The sequence below is a fragment of the Thalassophryne amazonica genome, chromosome 10 (assembly GCF_902500255.1).
Source record: "Thalassophryne amazonica chromosome 10, fThaAma1.1, whole genome shotgun sequence".
NCBI classification, from domain to species: Eukaryota; Metazoa; Chordata; class Actinopteri; order Batrachoidiformes; family Batrachoididae; genus Thalassophryne; species Thalassophryne amazonica.
Genome location: NC_047112.1, coordinates 60,463,785 through 60,488,345, shown reverse-complemented (window position 1 = coordinate 60,488,345; position 24,561 = coordinate 60,463,785). Strand labels below are relative to the sequence as shown.

Below are 24,561 nucleotides of genomic sequence, written 5' to 3'. Positions count from 1 at the left end.
CCAGCTCCTTCCGTGTGGGAATGGTGCCTGCATGGCCAAGCGCTTCATGTACGGCCAGCACCACTTCTTTCACGGACTCTTTTGGAACTACCCTTCCCTTGGGTGTCTGTTCCCACTTCTCGATCCCGACAATGACGACTTTTCTCAGCTGCACATAGCGGTCCACTTCTTGTTCCCGCTCCAATGTGCTCCTTCTTTCACATGGGCCTTCTGATGTACCACATCTAAGTCCATTGTTAGCCTCAACTCAGCTATTTTCCTCCACAAATCCATATGAGCTACAGGCTTCCCTTTAGCTCCCTCGAATCCATTTTCTTCCCAAATGGATAAGTCCTCTTTCAGGGCTTGTGCGCAGTAATGACTGACTGTAACCACTTTAGCCTTTTTACTTTCCTCTTGTTTAACTCCAAGAGTCCTTCCAGTATGCTGTAACTTCTTCAGCTTGGGCACTCCCTGGCGTTTGACCTTTTCGACGATATTTCTCCTTATCTTGATACTTCAGAATATAGCCCCAATAAGCTATATTGTCTGTACCCTTCTTTGATCCATCAGTGTACATAGTCCAGTCGTAGGGCTCCATAGGGAGTTGCCTCTCCTTCGGTAACTTTCTTGTCGCCGACTGTTTTGGCCCAATTTCCAGCTCAGGGTCTAGCAGAATGTCCTCCCACCTTCCCCATCTGGCATTTGTGGCTTTAGTACTCTCAATAGTTCCTTTCCTTAGGAACCGGTGGACTTGGCTTTGAGTGATAACTTTTATTCCCTGTCCTTGTTCAAGTTCTTTCAATGCACTCCAATATCTAGCCAGGACTGCCAGTTCTTTTTCTTCCGGTGGATATTTTCTCTCAATCGAAGACAGAGTATAGCTCCACAATGTTACCATACCCCCTCCTTCATTGCTCACTTTACCACCGAATCCTCTTCTTCACAGCTTATTTCAGCTAGCAGACGAGTAGTCAGACTACGCGGCTTCAGCCTAACTGCGTCTTGAGTGGCTTTCTTTAGCTTTTCCAAGCAATCCTGATCTGTAGCTGTCCAAATCCATTGCTTTTGCTCTTGTCCATTAGGTTTCTTCTTGAGACGAGCGTAAAGGGGCTTTGCGTATCTCTGATAGTGTGGAACGTGATATCTCACATAGTTACACAATCCCAATATTTTCTGTAGGTCATTCTCAGATTGCGGTGGTTTAATCTGACTCAATTTTTCTTGGTATACTTCTGAGAGTCCCAGGTCTGATGATACCTGGAATCCCAAATAGTTAACCTTGAATTGTCCAAACTGACATTTCTTCAGGTTGAGTTTTAATCCAGCTTCCGTGAGCTTCTGTATCACCTTTTGCAGCCGCATTAGGTGTTCATTTTCATCATCATCTGCGAGAAACACATCATCGATGTAGACTGTTACCCCAGATCTTTTAATATTTCCATTACTGCTGCTTGGAAACATTTGGTGAAATTCTGTATCCCTGCGGGAGTCGTTTCCACACATAACTTTTCCCCTTATGTGTGAATGCTGTTTTCCCTTGTGACTGTTTTGCTAATCGCAGGGAAAAAATCCATTTGCCAGATCAATGCATGATTTATATTTCTTAATTTGGAGCGTTTTCAGTGCTCCTTGGGGATTTATCAAACTCGCTCTATTGGCTATTGTTCGTCGATTGAGAGCCTTGAAGTTGATTACTGGTCTCCAGCCTCCTCCTGCCGACTCTGGCTTCTTAACTGCTTGGATGGGGCTGTTAGTGATCGGATTAAATTCCACTCGAATGATCCCCAAAGCTTCCAATTCTTTCACTATTTTATCCATTTCCTCAACCGCTCCAGGGTTCAAGGGATATTGTCGCACCGGTGGATGTACTCCTCCTTCGATGACATGAATGTGTTTAGCCCCCAAATCTCCACAATCATTTTTAAGTCGTGCTACTTTAGCTTTGGAGATAATTTCCCTCAATTTTTCTTTCCCTGCTTCAGAGAAATCACTTTCTTCAGTCTTTTCTTCTGTGACAGCCGGTACGTCCACTTCTTTGTACCAGCTTACCGGACTCTTTCCAATTGGAGTCATATCCATTCGTACAACTCTTGCTTGTAATTTTTTCACTCGTCGTCTTATTAGAGTTCGAAGTCTTTTGGGCTGATGCAATTCTCTCAAATCCTTAACTGTTATCAAATTAAAGGGGCCTTTTATCCAAACTATCCCTTTCCATATTCCAAATGGTCTTCTCTTCGTTTCCGCATTTGCATACTGGATCAATAGGTATCCTATGGTCTCGAGGTTTCTGCGGGTCATGGACACCTCTGCTCCCGAGTCCACCAGGTACGGTTCTCCATTCCATCAGTGTAGATATCGTCCCCTTCCCAGTAGGCATGGTCTAGCGTGACACGCGCCTCCGAAGCCATTACTTCTTTTGCCCTCCAGCCGCCGCTGTAGCTTGCCGGACTTCCTGGAGGGCTTTCCTTTGTTCTGGAGTTAATTTGTCGTACTCCTCTTTAGGGAGATAGCCACCACTACGAGGTGCAGGTGTAGTTCGCGATTGTGGTGGTGGAGGTGGTGGACCTCTCGGCCGAGAGCTCCATTGTCCAGCTGGAGGCCTTTGATTATTCCTCTGTGGTGTTTGATGTGACTGAGGAGGTGGTGGTTTAGGCACTGAATTTCTTTTCTCCACTCCCACCGGTTTTTGTCCTGATCTCGGTGTGCTCTCCTTCTTCCTCTTTTCTTCATAGAACTGCTGATCCAGATCCCAGCTCTTTACCACCGCGTCCATTTGTGGGACTGTAGTGCCGTCTATGGGCATCTTCACAAAGGTTATCTCCCCTCTTCTTCCTTTAGTGACCTCCAGTGCCCTAACATAGCGTTGTGGCAAAATTGTCTGTTTCAGCCCATGCCAAACTTGCACCAATGTTTGACCTTTGTCTAGCCCAGCTTTAGCTCGAGCAATATGGGAATCTTCATCGTTGGGATCTTCCAACAATAACCTGGCATAATGGTTTTGTGCTGGTTCACCCCGACTGATGGGTTGACTGGTAACTTGGGCTAGCCACATAGATTTACCCTCTTCACTGTTCGAAGCTCTGTCAATAAGGGGCCACACTTCTTTCAAATAGTCCTTTAGGTCTTCATTTGGTTCTTTCTCTCTCACCAGCATCTTTAATTTCTTGAATTCACGGAATTCCCTGCCGTCTGCTTGAATTTCAGCTTGAATTGCTGGCAGACTTTGCTCTCTAGATCCAGCAGGAAAGTTCTGATTTGGGAGGCTCGCTTGTAATCCTGACGATGGTGGAATTGTTTCTCCCTCATCAGCCATATTTTCTTCATTGGTTTCTCTCAACACTTGCCGTGACCAGCGTAAAGCTGCTTTTTTTAGTTTTCTCAGCATCACATCATGGGCCATGCCTAAATAGGCGACTCTGAAGTTATTTGTTAACTCTTTACAGGCCGTTAGTGTAGGATAGAAGGGCCACATTAGTATATTAGCCCACTCTCCAACAGTAGCTGTTACCTCGAGAGTTTTCTTTTCATTTTGTCGCTCAATCCACTCTTCTCGGATGTCATACCCGGTTTGTCCAACTTCTGGAGCATAAGTTTGTCGCTTATCTCGGGTCTCCACTGGGTTGACCCTGACATCTCTTGCAATTCTCTCTGAGGCCACACGCACATTAACCCCCAACTTCTTTCTTTCATCCTCTGTAGCGTCCAGTTCGTAGTTCTGGGCGTGAGACTTCTCTTTCCCCTACCACAGATAGCGGTTCATCCTCTTCTGAGTCTTGTGGATTGATCTCCTCTTCAGACTCTCTTTCCTGGTCCTCATCCATATCAGATTCATGGGAGGCGTGGGTCTTGTGGTTGTGGGTCCCCGTTTTGTTCTGACTTTTGGGGTGACCGGTTGCTTCGGTATTTCCGACAGGTAGAGGAATGAATATAGGATCCTCTTCTCCATTATCCGGTGGAGGAGCCTGGAAAGTCTCTCTCATCCGTGATTGGGAGCCTGTCGGGTGTATGATAGTCTGGAGCCCACTTGCAACTTGTTTTAATGTTGGTCGTGGGGTTTTAATCCTTAATTGCTGCACTCCCACAGCATGTACTGATCTTTTCTCATTTGTCGCCATGGGAATGGGCTGCATCACTAACGGGGGACTATTTGCCACTCCACTTGCTCCAACAGCACCCTTCTTTGGACCTGCTCTATTTGGTCCTAGGTTCACCGCTTCAAGTGCCCTTCTCACTCGATCTTGCTCCTGCTCATTGCTAGTGACCACCACTATTTCTCTCATTGATCCCCATACTCCTGGGTACGCATGTGTAGGTTCACGGCTGCCATGGCAACCTTTTCTGCCTCTTCCCATGTCATATGTCCAGATCGTAATCCGTCCACACATATTACCACCCGCCGATGCTGGCGTTCTTTGGCCAAATCAATAGCTGTTCCCAGAGTTTTCAACATTTTCTCTGTGTATTCGATTGAATTTTCTCTCCCTGGGTAGCTTTCAAAGGGCACATGTATGAGTGCATGATAATCCATTCGTGGTGCGCTTATTATCACCATCGATTTTCCATCCAGACTTCTCCCCTTTATGTTCTTAAGCTCCTCTTGGTATTCTTTGCCTGCCCGCTCCTTGAGCTTTGCTCGGAATTTTCGGTTGGCAATTTTCAGTCTGTGATTTGTGAAGACAATGAGACTATCTCCATCTATATCCCAAGGACTGCCAAAATAATGATATGCCCGTCTTCCATCTTGGGTCACCATTTTTTTGGTTCCTTCGGGCATAGGGTTCAAGGCCTCCATGTAGTCAGATTCAGTGTATACATGGTGGGTTTTTGCTTTAGATTTTGTAAAGATTTCCTGCGAACGCCCTTCCTCTTTAATATGATGACTCGGTCCGGCAACACATTCTTCAGCCTTAAGCTGTCCCAAGCTTCTGGGCCCACATTCCGGCGATTGATGGAATATCTGTCCAGATACTCCCTGAAGGCTTCTTCGTCTTTTATCCTGTTCAATCAGGCATTCTGTCTGTTTTTTAACTGTTGAGGTTGTTCCTCTCACACTTCCTAAGGGCAAATTTTGCCACACTGGGTCAAAGCTTGTGTGGAGCTGGTCCGGGCTTTTATATTCTTGACCATTTCCCCCAGAATTAGGACCTCCCGGGGATGTCAGTTCATCTCCACTTCCCTCTGGCTTGTTTTCCTCATCACTTTGTTCGGGTTCGGCCTGGAAATCTATCTTGCCCTCGTCTTCATTGTCGAGGATCTGACTTCCACTCATATCTTCCATTATAGGATATTGTTCCTTAAGCATTCTTCCTAACCCCTTTAGCCATTCTGCCATGGACTTAAACTCAGCATATACGGACGCTGATTTTGCTTTAACATCAACCAGGACCGTCTCTACTGCCAACAATCCAGCTGTCATTTTTACTACGGAGTCATAACTTTTCTCAGGACTTATTAAGGTGGTGATTTGTCCTCTTTTCCACTCTTCTCCGAGAAGTTTGCACCACCATTCAAGCCACTCTCTGGTCCCCGTCTTGTCCTTTGGGACTGGTGGGCTCTCCAAAACGGCCAGGATCTGCCCCTCCTTATGCTTTCCTGGATAATATATCCCTAATGTATGTATAGTTCCTGCCATAGCTTCTTTGAAACTTTCTTCATCAGTTTCTACACTTTGATCTCTAACATATTTTTGAACTGTTTCTGCCCAAGAATCATATCCTCGTCCATACAATACCACTCTGTGTGGCCGAATATCCACCTCTTTTCCCTCGTCATGTTCGGATTCAGGGGTTGCTACGGGTCCTGACTCTTCTTCAGCCATGTTTTCACTGCTTCTTTTTAACACTAACCTTACTGTTTCGTAATGATTATCCTCTCTTTATTTTCTCGGTTGCTGAGATTGTCGATTCCACCACTGTCGTCTCCTTGACTTCAGCTATGGTCCTTGTCGTCTCGAGTCGTCTGCCTCTCAAAGCCTCTTAGTGCTTCGAGTCAGGGATGAGTGACAGACTACTTGGCTATTCAGCGCTAATTCCAGAGGTTAACTCCAAATCAGCTGATCCTTTTCCCGCTTCTCCCCTCAGGAACCTCACGGGTTGATGATCCTATTCTCTCTTGTAGATCACCATTTTGCATGGTATACTCTCATACCTGCTCTCTTGACGATCCGATCCAGCAGGCTCCCTCGCCTGCTTCCCTTCCTCGTCGTTTTGTGACGATCCAGGCTATCTCCGTCTGCTTCTCGTCCCAGTCCAGACGATCCAGCAGTGACACGTCTGCTTCTCGTCCTTGATCCCAGCTCCCTGGGATACTCGCTCCTGTTGTCTTTACTTCGTCCTTCTGGTGGTCGCCTCCAAATTTTCACACCTCTGGAAAACAGATATGTTTCAAGCCGTTACTGGACCTATACAGGCCATCAGCCGACACTCCACAACACTGTCTCCTTTGGTGATCTACTCAGAGGCTTTCCACCTACCCAATGGCAAAGACTCTCCTTTGGCCAGGATTCTTCCTCGGACCCGACTACACTTCGTCAGGTCCCTGTTCGGGCACCACGTGTCAGATCCCGTTATTTTTTTTAGATACACGGCACACGCTCACCCTCCGATGAGTGTGTTTGTGTACTAAACCAGCTCTCCGTCTCGGGGTCCGACCTTCGTGTCTCCACGGGTATTACCCGGCAGGGCTGCACAAAGGCTGTTCAAGCTGGTGGTGAGGAGATTCGTCTAGCCGCTCACTGCCTCCATCCGGACGTCCACCCCGCTGACGCTGATCTCGCACCCCGGTCGAATAGCCTTCTCTGGAACCAGGATACGAACCGGCCACGCCCGTTAACGGCAGCTCTCCTCTTATGGATCAGGGCTCTTTTAATGTTGCTAGATTTTGAATTTAGTGACTCGTACAGCGAGTCCCCAGGATGCGTTAATTTCATTAAAAACCAGACTAACCTTTTAGAGCACTTTTTGATGTTGTACACCCAATAAACTTTAACTTTTACACCTTAAGAAGCATCAATAAATCCAATGTCCGAGCCTTAACACTTTAACTGCATGCTTGGAAATTTATTGCAGGTTTTGCAAGTGCCGACAACATAATCAAAATAGGTTATATGATGATAATTCACAACAGTAATTCAAGTATAATTAGAATAATGATTGGCAGAGATTTTTGTTTTTAATTCAATAATACTGTCTGATCTTACTTTGACTGGACTGGATTGACTTCTTAACAATTTTTCTAGGAGTGAGGGAAGGAGGTTTTTGAGGTTAAAGTCCCCAGCTTGATGAACTTGATTTCCTCTTCATCAGCTATTAGTCGTTAGCTGACCACGATCCTTGTGTGATGTTGTAATCCTTCAGGAAATTAATCCAACTAAGAGTTTATTCCTTCTTCAATCAACCAAAAGTTGATCTAATCCATTCTGGTATGCTGTGATGTTCCTTGAGAGAGAAAACGTTGAACCTTCCCCACTCAGACTTAAGGCCAGTGATTATTCTCCAAAGCTCTGCTACTCCGTGACTGGATGGCCTGAGTGGGAGTTGAAAACTCTCTCAAATGATCTCTTATGGCTCCAATCCTCTCACTCCACGATTCCAATTGCTCTCACAAGATGGTCAAGTCTTGTGATCTCCTCGTAGCAGGGGAGAAGTGACAACAGCACCTCTCCCTGGAAGAATAACCCCGTTTCCTGGTGTTTCACAGTTTATATATGTGCTGGACTCTTGTTGTATTTAGATGAGCTTGATTACCATGGGGACGCTGGTGACTCAACACCTCCTCCCTTCTCCTTCCCTTACTGGAAGCCATCTGCGGCCCTTTGCCAGTAACTTATTTCTCAAGTTCCTCTTTTCTGTTAACACTTCAGCTTTTCTGAGAATTCATTTTTCTAAATCATTTCTTTAGAATCACATCAATCATATTCAATCATTTCATTACAACTCTCTTTCACATAAAAACAATTCATATGATCATATACAAACATTTTCATTCCTTATTATTCATTTTCATATTTTACCACATCTTAATCATTTGATCAGTTATCATCAGCTTTTCTTGCCTTGTTGCAACATTACTTCACTTCCTTTTTCTCTCTGACTGCACTCTTTATGAAAAACAACTTCTTCACTTCCTTTTTTCTCTAACTCTGCACTCTTTATGAAAAACAACTCATATAATCATTCATTTCACTTATTTGTAACATACTTTTTCCAATCAACTCTTAATTTTTAACACATTAATACTTCATTTGATCATACTTGTCATTTTAGAATCATCTTTAGACATATTCCATCATCTTCACCACTGAGTTCATTCCATGGGCCTCCCCATCTGCAATGGAAAAGTCCGGTACGACCTCACTTACTCCGGGAAAGTACCAAACACTGTCTAGTTTAATCCAACAGCATGTATATTAATCCAATGGCACGTACTATATTCCAAGATGAAAACAAGCTGAAAGCAAGCTTAAAGTCATCTTTCCTGACAGTGGGTAACACACAAAAATACATTAATTGAGTACAGAATAGATTTTGCTTGTTCAGGGGAATATGCATGCAGAGGAATCAGTATCTCATGTCAATGAATGAGTCAAGTAATGTATTATAATAGCCAAGTGGTCTCTGTGTGTGTGTATGCGTGCCTGTGTATAACTTCGATCACAGAGAAACTGGGGAGAGCTGACATTTGGCGTTTGGTATGCCTATTTTTTTTTTTAATCAAGGATGAACGCTGTGAAAACGGAAGTTGATAGGAGTAATATTTTTGGAGAAATTAACGATATTAGCTAACAACAGCGAACAGTGGACATTGTGCTGCAGTGCACTATGGGAGTTTGGTGTTTTAAATGTTGTTATTGTGGTTCATGTTAGTGTTATTGATTTATTGTGTTTATGTAGTTCAGTTGGCTTAGTCAATTTAGTTAAGTGTCATGTTGCCATTACCATGAGTGAGAAGTGTAGTGCATTTGATGTCTTCCACCACTGTCTGTTTGTGGGTGTGTAAAAATAAAACAGGGATGAGAATCACCTGCTGATCTGCGGTTTCCTGACTTTTGGGGTTATTTTGGCACCTGTCGATATCATTTCAAATCTGGTGAGAAAAAAAATTGAGGTGAGATGTGATGTGTTTGTGACGGTTCTCACATTAGTCAACTGATAGAAACTGGACTTCCTGTTAGATGCCCCACCACTTTCAAATTGGTACCATGATAATATGATATGTCAACTTCTCAATCAACCCATTCCTCATCCTCCACATACTTCCTCTCCAGGTTTTGAGTTCTTTGAAGCCAGTGCAAAGGACAACATCAATGTTAAGCAGACCTTCGAGCGCCTGGTTGACATCATCTGTGAAAAGATGTCAGAGAGCCTGGACGCTGGGGATCCTGCTGTTACAGGAGCCAAACAGGGGCCCCAGCTGACAGAGCAGCCAGCTCCACCTCACCAGGACTGTGCATGCTAAAGTTGACTACTGCCCCGTCTCCCTTTTCCTTCCCTGTCCACATCATGTCAGTGGAAACCCAGGATCTCTGGTCCATATTCCCCAATTTCACTTTCCTGCTTTCTTTAGTCACATTGTAAGCATCATTGGCTGATGGTTGCAAGAACAATGTTGAAAAGCATCTGAAATGTGTCTGTAATGTGTTTGCTTATGATTTCTCCATGTAAATTAACTAAAGGGTTTCAGCTGTTAGGAACGTGATGGTTTGATGTCGAAGGCAGTTGCATTACCCTAGTGTGTCTCAGATGCTTTTGAACCAAACTGACATCTTCCTTTGTTTCTCCGTTCATCAGTGTGGTCTTACCAGAAGGATTTGATGTGCCATTTAAATCCTTCTCATGTTTACAATACTTTGTTTCATCTCAGCCAGTCCAGTATCTTTAAGATGTCAACTTTGGTTTTTGTGTCCAAGCAGACCACAGTGTGGTTATCCACCCGTTCGTTACCGTCAGGCGGTCCAGCTGAAATCTGTTACAGAGTGATGCTACAGTGCTGTGACAATGTTTGTGACCTACTGAGCTTTTGCACATTTTATTATTTCATACAGAAAAAAACCCCCAATTCAGATCTAGTAACTAGTTTCCCATGCATCTTGTGGCAAACTGCAGCTAAAATTTCATGGCTTCATCTAAAAGAAAATACTTCTTTGTTCTACTAAATCATGACTTTTACAGCCAGTTTTCATTAGACAAACTGGGGGATGTGATACATGAACATTTCCCAGTTACATGCCTTGGGCATCATTTACATCATTAATAAATACAGATGGTATGGTACTCTGTGGTAGTAGAGCAGGCATTTCTTAAAACTGACAAGAAAGAGACAAGTGAGGGAAGCCACCAAGACATGCATGATAACTCTGAAGGAGTTATAGGCTTCTGTAGCTGAGATTGGAGACACTGGGCCTCTGATATGTGGAATGAAAACCGGCTGTAAGCTCGACTTTTTCACAGCACTGTGAAAAAGATTCTGGATACTTACATAATCAAAATGACATGAATTTCCTGTATCACATATATGTAAACCAGGATGTGAGATACTAGTAACTGTTTTTTTAAGGGACTTATTTTCCGTTTCTCATTTGAACTTTTTCTGGTTTTGAATTATTTATTGGCATTTTTGTGTACTGTCACCTGGCCTTTTTAATTAATTTTCACATACAAAACACAGCTAGGATAATATAGGCACATTTATTTGATTCTATTTATTTCACATGTATGTAAATGTGCAATATATAATATCTACATGTATGCATTTCTGGTAATTAATTTTTAAAAAGTATGAAACAATATCAGATATATGAGGTATGTGTTGTAGAGTCTTTGGATGATGTGTAGAACAATGTTTGAACTTGTGGAAACTCCTATGGCATTTTCACTGTTGTTTTGGTCTCACTCTGCAGATATCATTCTGAAATTATAGCATGCTCAGAAAAAAACACAAAGGCAATGGCACTTTAAACTAAACTAAACTAAAATGATGATTGATGATGACGTCTGCATGAGTGCTGTTAGCTGGTGTCACTGAAAACACCAAAGAGCATTTGTGCACCATGTTTGTTGCCCCCCAAGTACGCTGTGGCTCCCACTCTATCTATGACTTTCACGCAAATACAATCAAATCCAAACATATGCTGTCTTTTTTTCCTCAAGAGATGATCTTTTGCCTTTTTTCTAATGTGTGACTTTATAGTACTGAGTTCAAGCCGTTGACTTCGAGTAATCCATTGATTTTTCTCTGCAGCATGATGGAATGGGTTTGGATGAGGGACATGTCACATCTAACAGTGTTGATTTTCAGGTTAAACATTTGGGCATTTTTTTTTACTGTATTTGACAGTTTTGACAGTACAGCGTGAGAATGAAGCATGAAGAGTTAGAGGGATGATACCAAACAAATTGGATCCAAACTGGGATAATAAACATGTTGGTGTAATGCAGCAGTTCCCAAATGAGGAAAGACCACCCTGGCGGGGCGGGCAGGAGAGAAAATTATGAGATTTACTGGAAAAAGTACAGTAGACATCAGTGTTCTTTTGCTGCACGGCATCTAATGTTAAGATAAAATTATGTTTATTTCACAAAATTAAGAGATTTTTTGACAATGAAGTCTAAAACAACTGTTGCTTGTCCAGCAGACATATTAATTGTGCCACTCTCCAAAATTCAAGATTGTCTGTTGCTTGCTTCTGTGTGTACTCCAGTTTAACAATGTTTAACAGTGCGTCATCTCACTCTGAAAAATGAAATGTTATTAACCTAATCTGGTTATGTCAGCCGGTTCCACAAAACTTGGTTATTTAAATGGGAAAAGCAAATTTTTATGAGAAGTAAATACAGTTCATTTATAGAGTGCATCAGCATGAAAAGAACTGTGGATTTAATATTGCTCTTACGTTATTTCAATAAAATGATTCCAGATTGGCCATTTTTGCCATGGTTTTTCCAAAATTACTTCACTGTTTTCATGATGGATGCGATCAGTTTTTGTGAACCACGGCTTTGATGACTAGTCTTATGTGATAAAAGCTCATAGACAGCAGCTGTGAATGTTTAAAATCCGGTATGCACAGGAGGTTAAATCAGTGGATTGTTGTGGTAATGTTCTATAACCCAAAATGAGAAAATGGAAATTAATAAAAAATAAAAAATCTTGGGTTCATACTATCTGCAATGAATAGAAGTCAATGTAAATGTAAGGATCACTGTGGGGAGGGGGGTTCCAACTTTCTTACCTTTCCTGATTTGGGGATATAATTCAGATGGGCAGAAATGACTAGATGACAGCTTGAATCTGATTTATGTCCTGATTATTTATTTATTTTTTATCTTGTTTGTAATCCAGCAAAGAAGACAATATGTGTCAGATTTAGTATCACTATTACAGAACGGCTATATTAGATGCTATCCGTGGTGCTGACCGGTTGCTGACGCTGTCGGCATCTTGAAGTAATATGGTGCATTGAATGTATGTGTCATGTATATATTTAACAGAACAAAAATGACAAAGTGTAAATGACAACAGTAGAGATTCATTTAGAAGTCCCAGAATTAATCATAAAATGTTGCATGCAGGCCCCTACCTGTCAGGTGGGTGGGGTACTCACCACCACTTTTGAATATACAGTAGTGTTCAGAATAATAGTAGTGCTATGTGACTAAAAAGATTAATCCAGGTTTTGAGTATATTTCTTATTGTTACATGGGAAACAAGATATCAGATTCAGTAGATTCTCACAAATCCAACAAGACCAAGCATTCATGATATGCACACTCTTAAGGCTATGACATTGGGTTATTAGTAAAAAAAAAAAAGTAGAAAAGGGGGTGTTCACAATAATAGTAGCATCTGCTGTTGACGCTACAAACTCAAAACTATTATGTTCAAACTGCTTTTTTAGCAATCCTGTGAATCACTAAACTAGTATTTAGCTGTATAACCACAGTTTTTCATGATTTCTTCACATCTGCGAGGCACTAATTTTGTTGGTTTGGAACCAAGATTTTGCTTGTTTACTAGTGTGCTTGGGGTCATTGTCATATTGAAACACCCATTTCAAGGGCATGTCCTCTTCAGCATAAGGCAACATGACCTCTTCAAGTATTCTGACATCCAAACTGATCCATGATACCTGGTATGCGATATATAGGCCCAACACCATAGTAGGAGAAACATGCCCATATCATGATGCTTGTACCACCATGCTTCACTGTCTTCACTGTGAACTGTGGCTTGAATTCAGAGTTTGGGGGTCATCTCACAAACTGTCTGCGGCCCTTGGACCCAAAAAGAACAGTTTTCCTCTCATCAGTCCACAAAATATTCCTCCATTTCTCTTTAGGCCAGTTGATGTGTTCTTTGGCAAATTGTAACCTCTTCTGCACGTCTTTTATTTAACAGAGGGACTTTGCTAGGGATTCTTGCAAATAAATTAGCTTCACACAGGCGTCTTCTAACTGTCACAGCACTTACAGGTAACTCCAGACTGTCTTTGATCATCCTGGAGCTGATCAATGGGTGAGCCTTTGCTATTCTGGTTATGCTATTCTGGTTATTCTTCTAATCCATTTTGATGGTTTTCTGTTTTCTTCCACATGTTTTTTTTTTTGTCCATTTTAAAGCATTGGAGATCATTGTAGATGAACAGCCTATAATTTTTTGCACCTGCGTATAAGTTTTCCCCTCTCCAATCAACTTTTTAATCAAACTACGCTGTTCTTCTGAACAATGTCTTGAACGTCCCATTTTCCTCAGGCTTTCAAAGAGAAAAGCATGTTCAACAGGTGCTGGCTTCATCCTTAAATAGGGAACACCTAATTCACACCTGTTTGTTTCACAAAGTTGACGAACTCACTGACTGAATGCCACACTACTATTATTGTGAATACTCCCTTTTCTACTTTTTTTTCCAATAGCCAATTTCATAGCCTTAAGAGTGTGCATATCATGAATGCTTGGTCTTGTTGGATTTGTGAGAATCTACTGAATCTACTGGTACCTTGTTTCCCATGTAACAATAAGAAATATACTTAAAACCTGGATTAATCTTTTTAGTCACATAGCACTATTATTCTGAACACTACTGTAGCTTTGCATGCTAAAATCCTACTGGAACAAATAGTATTACCTAAACAGTTTTACTCAGGAATTCCACATCTTTATATCAATCAATCAATCAATTATATATATATATATATATATATATATATATATATATATATATATATATATATAAGGGATGGGGGATTTTTGTCAGTCCAACAGCAATATGCAGAGATGTGTGCAGTATCAGAAGGTTGCAGGCCTCACTCCAGCAATTTTTTCCCCAGGATTTCAAATAAATACTGGCTCAATCTTGAAGATCCTGATATTGTTCCTGAAGAACCACGTTTTTTTGCTGAACGACAAAACTCATTGTTAAGAACAATTCACATTTTATTTTCAGTCATAAATTATGTTGATATCACTGAGATTTGATTTTGATTTGATCATTTATTTAGTCCCCATGGGGGCAATTCAGGTGCAGTCAGCAGTAAAAATTACATTCATAAAACCACATCATACAAATTCATAAAAACATAAAAACAGCAGAATAAATATAAAACAAGAGCCCAGAAATAAGGTGCGAGTCAGTATAGACTTAAGTGCAACAGTGAGTCCTTAGGTGTTATTTAGAAGAGCAATGGCTGTGGGAATAAAAGAGTTTTTTAGTCTGTTGGTTCTGCATCTGGGCATTACCAGGTGTCTGCCCGAAGGCAGAAACTTAAATTGTGGGTGCAGAGGGTGTGCAGAATCGGCCATAATTTTCTTGGCTTTTGACACAGCCCTTGTTTTAAAAAGGTCCATAATGTCTGTGCACTGAGTTCCCACAATTTTACCACATTCCTTGACAATATTACAAAGACGATTGCGATTCTTAAGGTTCAATAGGTTAAGCCAACACAGGAAGGAAAAGGTTAACACAGACTCCACAAAGCAACTGTAGAACATTTTCATGAAGACACCATCTACATTATAATTCCTAAGTTCTCGCAGAAAGTGCATTCTCTGATGAGCCTTACTGCACACTGCATTAACCTGCAATTCTAAAGATAATTTATTGTCAATTTGGGTGCCCAGATACTTATAATTCTCAACAATATCTATGGGCTTCCCATCATGGACATATGATTCAGAACAGGTGGTGTTTTCCTGAAATCAATGTGCATTTCTTTGGTTTTATCCACATTTATATGTATAAAAGATGAATGGCACCACTCTAAAAAGTCCAGCAAGACCAAACTATGGTCTGTGGAGTCATCACCGTGCAAAAGGGACAGGATGACTGAATCATCTGCATATTTTATGATGTGATGATTATCATGTTGGCTTTGACAGAGATTAGTATAAAAAGCAAACAACAAAGGGGATAAAATGCAGCCCTGAGGGACTCCAGTGGATGATACAACAGCATCGGAGAGAGTTTCATTAACTCTGACTCTGTTTGTTAAAAAGTCAGTAATCCATAAGATTAGGCCAACAGCAATATTCATGTCTCTTAATCGCTCTGCCAATACATATGGTTGTATGCAGTTAAAAGCAGAGGAGAAATCAATAAACAATATCCAAATAAAGGTATTTGTACCTTCAAGATGCTGCAAAGCCAGATTGAGTAAAGTGGAGATCGCATCATCCACGCCCCTTCCAGATCTGTATGCGAACTGGAGTGGGTCTAACACTCCCTGTGTTTGTCTTAAAAGCTCCTCTTTAACAATTTTCTTAAAAGTCTTCATAACAAGAGATGTTAGTGCTATAGGCTTGTAGTCGTTTAGTTCTTTAGGTGACTTATTTTTTGGTATTGGAACAATTGTTGAGGATTTCCAAAGGGAGGGTACTCTACGAAGTTCCATTGAACAAGAAAAGATGTGGCAGAATATATCAGCCAATTGCTCTGCACAGTTTTTTAGTACCCTTCCCCCAATACCATCAGGCCTGAACTTGTCCTTTCCTTAACACTTTTAAGGTGCTTAAGGACCACACCTCTATCAATGGGTAAGTTAATGTTGCTGGGCTCATCATTCTGAAGGACACACAATTGTGATTAAAATTCAGGACATTAAATCGGTTATAAAAAGTATTCAATTCATTTGCAAAGACCACATCTGAAGGAAACAGGTTAGTGCTCAGAACACCAGAGCTTGATTTTGATTCCATACCTAACATAGATTTCATTCCCTTCCAAGATGAACGAAGATTTCCTGAGGTAAAAAGGCTTTGCACTTTGTTCTTATGGTCATTTCTAGCTCTTTTAATATTTCTTTTGACCTCTTTCTGCAATATGTGATACATAGACATATCCCCTCCTTCAAAGCATTTATTTATCTGTATTATTGAGTCTCTAACATCTTTAGAGAACCAAATTTGTTGTTTGAGAAGGAACGAAATGATCTGCGAGGGATAGTTATGTTTTCACAAAATGAGATGTAGGCAGACACTGTTTCTGTAAGTTCATCAAGATTTTGCAGTTGTCTTTAAAAACATCCCAATCTGTGCAATCAAGGCACTCCTGAGGCACTGAATGGAATCTGCGTTCCACACAGGCGCTGTGCGTCTCTCTGCTTTGACTCTCTTAAAGAGAGGTTGGTAATAGGGCACAAGTGAATGACGTTATGGCCGGACGACCCTAGTGGCGCTCTGCGGAAGGATCTATATGCGCCTTTGATTGACCCAAAACACAGATCGAGGCATTTTGTGCGTCGTGTGGGGCAAGTTACATATTGTTCAAACCCTGGAAGTGATTTACTAGGGTTACAATTGTTAAAATCTCCCATGATTAAATTAGGGCATCTGGGGAGATACCTGGAATTTGCGCACAGTGCGTGTAATCATCCGCGCAGCTACGTCAGCATTCGCCTTTGGATGAATGTAAACAACAGTCACAAACAGCTGAGGGAATTCCCTCGGGAGGTGGAACGGGCGCAAAGACACTGACAGGAGTTCGATGTCCTCCGTGCACACAGACTCCCTCACAATTCCGGTCTTGGACCAATTTTGATTCACGTACAGGCATACTCCACCCCGAGTGACTTACAGGTCACTTGGTAGTCCCGATCGAGTCTGAGTGGCTGTCCAAACTCAGCTAAGTCCAGCTCCGAATTTACATCCTGGTTCTTTAGCCACGTTTCCGTGAGCGCGATGAGGCAAGAGTTTTTTATTCCTCCAAGAAGTGCACATTGGCTCGTAGCTCATCAATTTTACTCCGTAAGGACTGGGAATTAGCATTATCGTAGGAAGGGGAATTCGACGCATCCCCTCTCTTTTTAGCCGCTGGCGAACTCCACCACGTCTTCCCCTTTTCTTTGGAAGAAGCGTTTTATGCTGCTCAGAAGCATCTCTAACTTCTACCCTGGATCGAAGCATTTCATTCGGGAAAACCACTGATGGATTAATACATCCAGCGCCCGAGTTTTGGAGACGGAGAAGAAATTCACGGGTGTACTGGACGCTGCCGCTGTCTGCGCACAGGCCCCAGGACAGGTACACCACACAGGTAAGAATGAGCAAATATCCCAACCAGGCCATTGTGTTGCAAAATATGCACCGCAGATGATGTGATCAGCTGTCGATTATTGCAGGACAGTCAGTTTAGCACCAGAAGGAGCGATCACACCCAAAAGATAGTCCTCATACACACTACACTCAACACGCTGCTGTTGCTTGTCGCCATAACCAGTGCCCCCTGAGATATCACACGGTCAGTACGATGAAATATGCATCATTTATTTCAGTCCACATAAAACAAAGAAAATATGAGAGGCATAATGAAGGACCTGAAACCTGCCTTCAGTTTGTATCAAGCTGCCAAAACTGGAAAAAATCACCAGCATGTCCAACGGTTTTGTATGATATTACATGATTTAAATTGTCATAAACGTTTTGTAGAGAAGCATCTGAGTTTTTGCATCATCAAGATGTCCAGGATATCTAGGATCAACTGCGAGGCCTCACAGGTGGCATTCTACCAGACGGCAGCTGACAGGATGATGCAGGTGAACGCTGTCACCGGATACCACCAGCTGACCATGTGGCTGGCACTGCAGGTGTTCACCAAGCTGTTGGATGCTGAGTTGAGCAGTTCCCAGTCTGGCAATGTGGACAGCCTTCCCTCAGATAAAATAGTGTTTAGAGTAAAACAAAAATCATCAGTATTTACAGAATTGACTGAGTTAATTTTGTAAAATCAATATAAAGACAGAGTGACACAAGTGAATATATCAATGATACAAAAAGAACAAATTAAAGGGTTAGGTTCCACTTCCCTTAGCTGACTGAATAAAATTGACTTTAACTGTCTTTTAAAACTTGCCTTGTTGCTAATCGACTGCAAGATCTATATTTTATGTAAGATATACGTATTTTATCTTTTTATCTTTTTATTTTTATCTTTTTTTTATCGTATTTTATCTTTCAACCGGTTGTTTACAGGCCATCAACAGTGCAGCACCGACGATGCATTTTCATTTTGACAGCAGCGTGACTTTGTGAGTGATAATCAGGGCAGCTAAAATGTAAGGCTCAGTAAAATATTAATATTAATGGATAAAATGTTAATTTTTTAACCTGATTTGGTGATGTTTGATATGTCGATTCCCAGCAGAATATACTCGTATAAGGAGGCGCTGCAGGCTGCAGAGCAAAGACTGAGACTCTGGACATTTACAAGATGATTCAACTGATCTGAATTTGAACAAAACTGACTGAATAAAGAAGATGCTGTATTTTCCTCCATTTGTGTGTTAGAAAATGGTTCATTTTGTTAGGTTATAATTAAAGTTATTCATCAGTTACAGTAGTTGTCTGTCCTTCACTTGGAAGTGGATGTTTGTCTGATAACAGCACGTTTTAAAACCTACATGGAGTGAAATGGCTTTGTGATACTTAATTTTTTTGTTTGTTTGTTTGTTTGTTTGTTTGTTTGTTGCAGTTAAACTCCACATTTTTATTCTGAGTAATTGTTGGGGGGGGGGGGGGAATCTGTTTTGTAGGTAGTTTTTGATTTGTATAGTTGCCATGGGTGACTCGTGACGTCAGCTCTCTCCAATGTCAATTCGCACTCAGCATTGGTTCACCAACTAGTTAGTAGTTCACGCAGCTAGTTAGTAGTTCACGCAACTAGTTAGCAGTTGGATGCGCTTGGACAACACTAATAACTGGACATCTTCACCTGTTTACTGCAAAGTAAGACTTTCTACAGTTTCAGGTTTAATGACTTTTATTACTGATCATAGTCACTGGCAACCTGAGTCATACCTTTAAAAATAAATAAAAATTAAAAATCAGGTGCAGCTACGTTTTTAATGGTTTTAATTATCAGTTGCAGTTTGTGTTTCACTTGAAGGGGGATGTTGTCTGATGATCACAAGTTACCTGGAGTAAAAATAAATCAAGGCTACTTATACTCATACTTAAATCACTTTGTAAACATTTGTTTACAGTAAAATCGACAATTCTATCCTGAGTCATTGTTTAAAAATAAATGTTTTTATATATATAAATTAATAATTATAATATAGCCATTATATTAGTATAGCCATATATATATATATTATATATATATATTATAATATATATATATATATAGCCATAATTAATATTAATATAGCTATTTTTTAATTTATTTATTTTGTGTAGGGTTTGTTTGATTGTTTGTTTTGGTTGCCATGGGTGACCTGACGTAAAATGCCCCGACGTCATTTTTCACTCAGCAGCACTCAGTCACTCTGAGGATCTAACCCCTTTTCAGGAAAAAACAAAACATTCTTCATATGCATGTTCTTAATTTTTAGACAGTATGAATGTTGCCTGTACAGCGTTGTCTTAGAATAAATACAAAAGGACATTAAAGTCATGACAAAGGTTTTCAGACAGTTTCGAAAAGTCTGTAAAACATTTGGTTTGGTGCTTTGCATGAATCATCCCTGAGTCATATTTACCTGATACAACTTTAAACCTGTTTGTGTGCAGCTGCTGAGTCCAGGAGACACGTGGACACTTATTTTGTCAGTGTCTCGTTATGTTGCCACCTTTAATTGAATTATTATTGTGTTTGATGGATCAGATTTCTGCAGATCTGTAGTTAGTAGCAGTGAGACAGACACACGTCACTGTCTCACAAAGTCTGGACTTTAGCTGAAGACTGTTTCTCTTTTTCTCTCTGCAGATAAACCTCAGACTCCTCGCAGGCTGTCCAACCCCAATGGACAGAATGTCGGTGTCATCATGACGAGGGACATCAGGATGGTCCCGTCAGAACGCAGGTCCTCACGCCTGCCTTCAGCACAGTGAGTGAATGATGTGATTTCGAGTTGGACTTACACACTTGTATTGGTTCCTTGTGTCTTTTTTATGACTAGAGGACTTATTGTGGGCAAGAAGACAATAAGAGCTACGGCGGTCTGAAGTTTGACTGTATTGACCATGACTTCACCCAAATGAAAGACCTCTTGCTGACCTTGCTACAAATTCATTCATTCATTCATTCAGTTTTGGCAGTTGTCTGGGTCTGGGTCATGTGTCAGCAGACTCAGCAGCTCAACCAAAACTTCCCTGTTCTGATTAACCCCCTTTGGGAGAATCCCTCTGTGTTCCCAAGCCATCTGGGAGATAAAATCCCTTCAGCGTGTCCTGGGTATTCCCTGTGTCCTCCTCCCACATGCTTGGAAGCCTTTGTGGGGGAGATGACCAGGGGGGATCCTCAGTAGATTCAGTAGATTCCTGAACCAGCTTTGTGGGCTGCTTTCAGTCTGAAAGATCCATGGCTCTACTCCAAGACTTTCTCACTGTTAAAACGTCTCACCCTGTCCCTGAGTGTAAGACTGGAATACTGTACAAAGAGACATAAAATCAGCACCTTTTATCCATGATCTTGTTCTTTCAGTCCCTACCCAAAGCTCATGACCATTTGGAGGTGCTGACTGTCATCCTAGTCGCTTCATGCCCAGTGCCCTCAAACATGCCCATCAGAGGTCTCAGTCTGACACCAACAAAAACACATCATCTGCAAAAAGCAGAGATGTGATTCTGTGGTCACCAAACTGGACACCCTCCAATCTCTGACTGAGCTTTGAAATCCTGTGCATGAAAAATCACAAACAGGATTATTGACAAGGGACAGCCCTGGGGCAGTTCAACAGCCACAATAAACAGGTCCAATGACGTGGCAGAATTGGACACAGACCCTAACTTTGGTTGCATGGAGACCCAATTGTGATTTGGAAATCAATTCCTTTACCTTGACCTTTGTCAGAAGTATTATTTCAGGGTCAGCTTTCATTGACATGCCAAGTTTGGTAGAACTCAGCAAAAGGACCTGGGAGGAGTCAGCCAATAATGACGGGAAGACATGAGCTCGGACCCAATGACGGAGGTCACGAAATGTGAACTTGCTCAATTCCAAAAACCACCTCCAAATGTGGCCCAACTTTCATGTAAATCAGACTGAGAAACTTAATTTTTTTTTTTTTACATTTGACAACAATACCCTTCACTTCATCGATTAATCTGACCTGGGCAATTCAAGAATCCACCTCCAAATGTGTGCTGTGTTTGGTGCACCAAATTTTGACCTTATCACCCCATTGACCTTGATGTTTGTCAAAACAATCCTTTAGGGGCAACTTCCGGAGCTGACTGTCATCCACAGATCAAGTTTGGATAAATGTTCAGACAATGATCCTGATATTGAGGGCAAATCAGCGTCTGTGGGGAACAAGAAGAGGGAACTCATGTCACACACAGTGAAAGTGATGGCAAAGTATCACAGACAGAATCATCTGATGAATTCTTTCTAATCCTCCTCCTCCAGCCCTCCTTCCTCCCCCTGCAGCTCTCAGCCCAGAACTGACACTGAAGCTGAAGGAACTGCTAAAGACGTTCCCTCGCGGACTGTGGGCCAAGGCACTGCCGAAGGTTTTCCAGGACAAATACAAAGTAAGTGACATTCTGAAACACTCCATCTGCTTTTATCATCTTCATCAGTCAGAGGAGCTTTGATCATAAATGATTTGACAAAACACCACATCATTAAAAACAGACTTAATGAGTGTCTGTGAGAACTCTTCTGAAAAGTTACCTGATGGACTTTTAACTGTAATTGTATCTTTTTCAGACCAGACTGCCTGAATACGTCTTGGAGAACGTGGATATCCTGACAGACGTCTGTGACATAATCTATCCACTGCCTGATGACCCAAGAAGGTCATCTTGTACAGCAGGATCCCCCCTGAAGGACGGCGATCACGGAGGGGACCTCCTTAAAACCCACATTTGAAGACATTTGTTAACATAGTAACAATGTGTAGTGTAGATTGGAGGGCGTTTCCTGGCCTGCCCCAGCTTCTAATAAAAAAAGCCAAGAAAAAACCCTGCTATGTCACTTTATTCTTTATTCAGGATCGTCACTTTTTACTCTTTCATGTTAAACTTACTCATTTTCTTAAAGAGCTGCACTACTGTAATATATTTGTTCATCTTCTCACAGCAGCATTATGTAACATCGACTTATCTTCAAACACATATTGAATTACTTCCTTGATCCTGAATATTTCTTACTTCATATAAAAAGATGATTTGGAATGTTTTTGGTCTCCATTCACTTTAAATAAATAGGAGAAGATGATTAAAATGATTCAGGTGGTAAAGTAGTACAGAACTCGGTAAAGGCCTCACAGTGATGACGATAAGTTCAGGACCACACCTACAACATCATGGTGATGAACCCTTGTTGGAGGGTCCCCCGTGTACTTTTGTTACGGGCCCCTACAGATTCAGAATTTCCACAGTTCTCCTGGTGTCTGAGTTTGCCTCTGGGCACTCCAACATCTCCACATGTGGAGTTGGTCCCTGTGCTCTGGACTATGGCTGCACACGGCTCCTCCTGGTTGGACTGTGTCAAACTGTAATAAAATGGTTAAATGCAGAGGACATATTTCATTATATGGATCCATGTACTGACACTGAAGACTTTTGTTCTGTACTACCTGTTTTGTTGACAGAAATTTTGGAGTCTCGTAAAATATCTGGACTATCCTGTCATGATTGGACGATTTGATGGCAGTTCTATGCAATTCTGTTTTTATTTATTTATTTGCCTTTGAAGAGTTGATTTTACTTATCTGGAAATTTTGACCTTTTTTATCAACATTAATTTTGGAAATGAAGCTTCACTATTTTTCCAACAGCTTGAAATCATTTCGTGGAGCAATGCTGAACAGTGTTGAGGTCATCACTCAGAAAAGTAATGCCATACGTAATGTCACTCTCTACTTCAAAAATACTTTACTTTCAGTGAAAAGTAACTCATTACTTGTTACTTTTGCATTACTCAGAAACAGCCTGTAGCCAAACCTTAAAGCTATGTGCACTGCACACATGGAACAAATTCTAATTGTTATAAATAACAAAAGATCTTAGAAACTGAAACCTGATTCCCTGTCTGTGTCTCATTTGTTGTCTGTGTCAGAGAGTTTTTGGTAATTTTGCTAACATCTAACACATGGTGTCTTATATTTCTTGATTTTGCATTAATCTTTTATGGTCTTTGGTCTCGTAACCATGCATGTCCAGTCCACTGTCATTTTCTTACATACTTGTAAGAAAACAAGGTTGGTAAGGTGCTGTGAGTTGACTAGTGCTTTCAAAGGTGTTGAAAATATTTTTGTACCAATAGAAACATGGTGTTTCATGTGGACCCACTGCAGCGCAGATAGTAATCTCGTGCACAGTGCACAATTAACCATGCACATCAGATAATTATGATTTAGTAGGTTTACAAAATCAGCTGTACTGGTCAAATGACATCTTCTGCAGTTCAAACTCTCAGCAATTGATTGACCCCAGTGCAGATTTTCCTTGCATACAGTCACTCAGCAGTGGGTTTACTGCTGAGCTTCTCCTTTCACCTCAGCAACCACATAGGTAGACCCCAGATTAAACCCCCACCTCCTGAAAACAGCCATCTACTGTATCTACCGTGCTGCAGCCAGATGATACGTGGGCATCATGTTGGCCTTTGGCACTTGCCGATGCATCAGCATGCCGGATCACGCTCAGATACGAGGTCTGTTAGAAAACTATCCGACCTTTTCATTTTTGCAAAAACCATATGGATTGAATCACGTGTGATTGCATCAGCCAAGCTTGAACCTTCGTGCGCATGCGTGAGTTTTTTCACGCCTGTCGGTTGCGTCATTCGCCTGTGAGCAGGCTTTGTGTGAGCAGTGGTCCACCCCCCTTGTCGGATTTTTATTGCAAAATTCAGATGGCTTTCAGGGACGATTTTATGGAATCACACAGATTAAGGAGTGTTACAGCCGGTTTAAAGACCGCCCACAGCGGCTGAGGGCGCTCTGAGTGGTGATCGACAGGCTGAAACGACCAGATTATTTTGGACATGCCAGAACATGTCCTGTGACGCTTCATCACGGCATTGCTTTGCGCCATGCGGCTCCGTCCCGACGCGCGAATTCCTCCGCTCCTCTTTCCATGACAAAAACTCCTGTAACAGTGGAATGTGCCATCTATTTCCAAACTAAATGCCAAACGTTG

The 24,561-nt window shown here is 41.5% G+C and overlaps 1 protein-coding gene across 1 annotated transcript in view; it reads left to right on the top strand.

Annotated features, from left to right (window-relative positions):
* rab3ab (RAB3A, member RAS oncogene family, b) overlaps positions 1 to 9,847 on the top strand; it is an 89,125-nt gene extending 79,278 nt beyond the window's left edge. Inside the window, exon 5 of the mRNA XM_034180088.1 lies at positions 9,248 to 9,847. Coding sequence (XP_034035979.1) covers positions 9,248 to 9,438 — 191 coding nt within the window. The 3' untranslated portion in view covers positions 9,439 to 9,847. The remainder of the gene's footprint in view (positions 1 to 9,247) is intronic.
* The last annotated feature ends 14,714 nt before the right edge of the window (positions 9,848 to 24,561 follow it).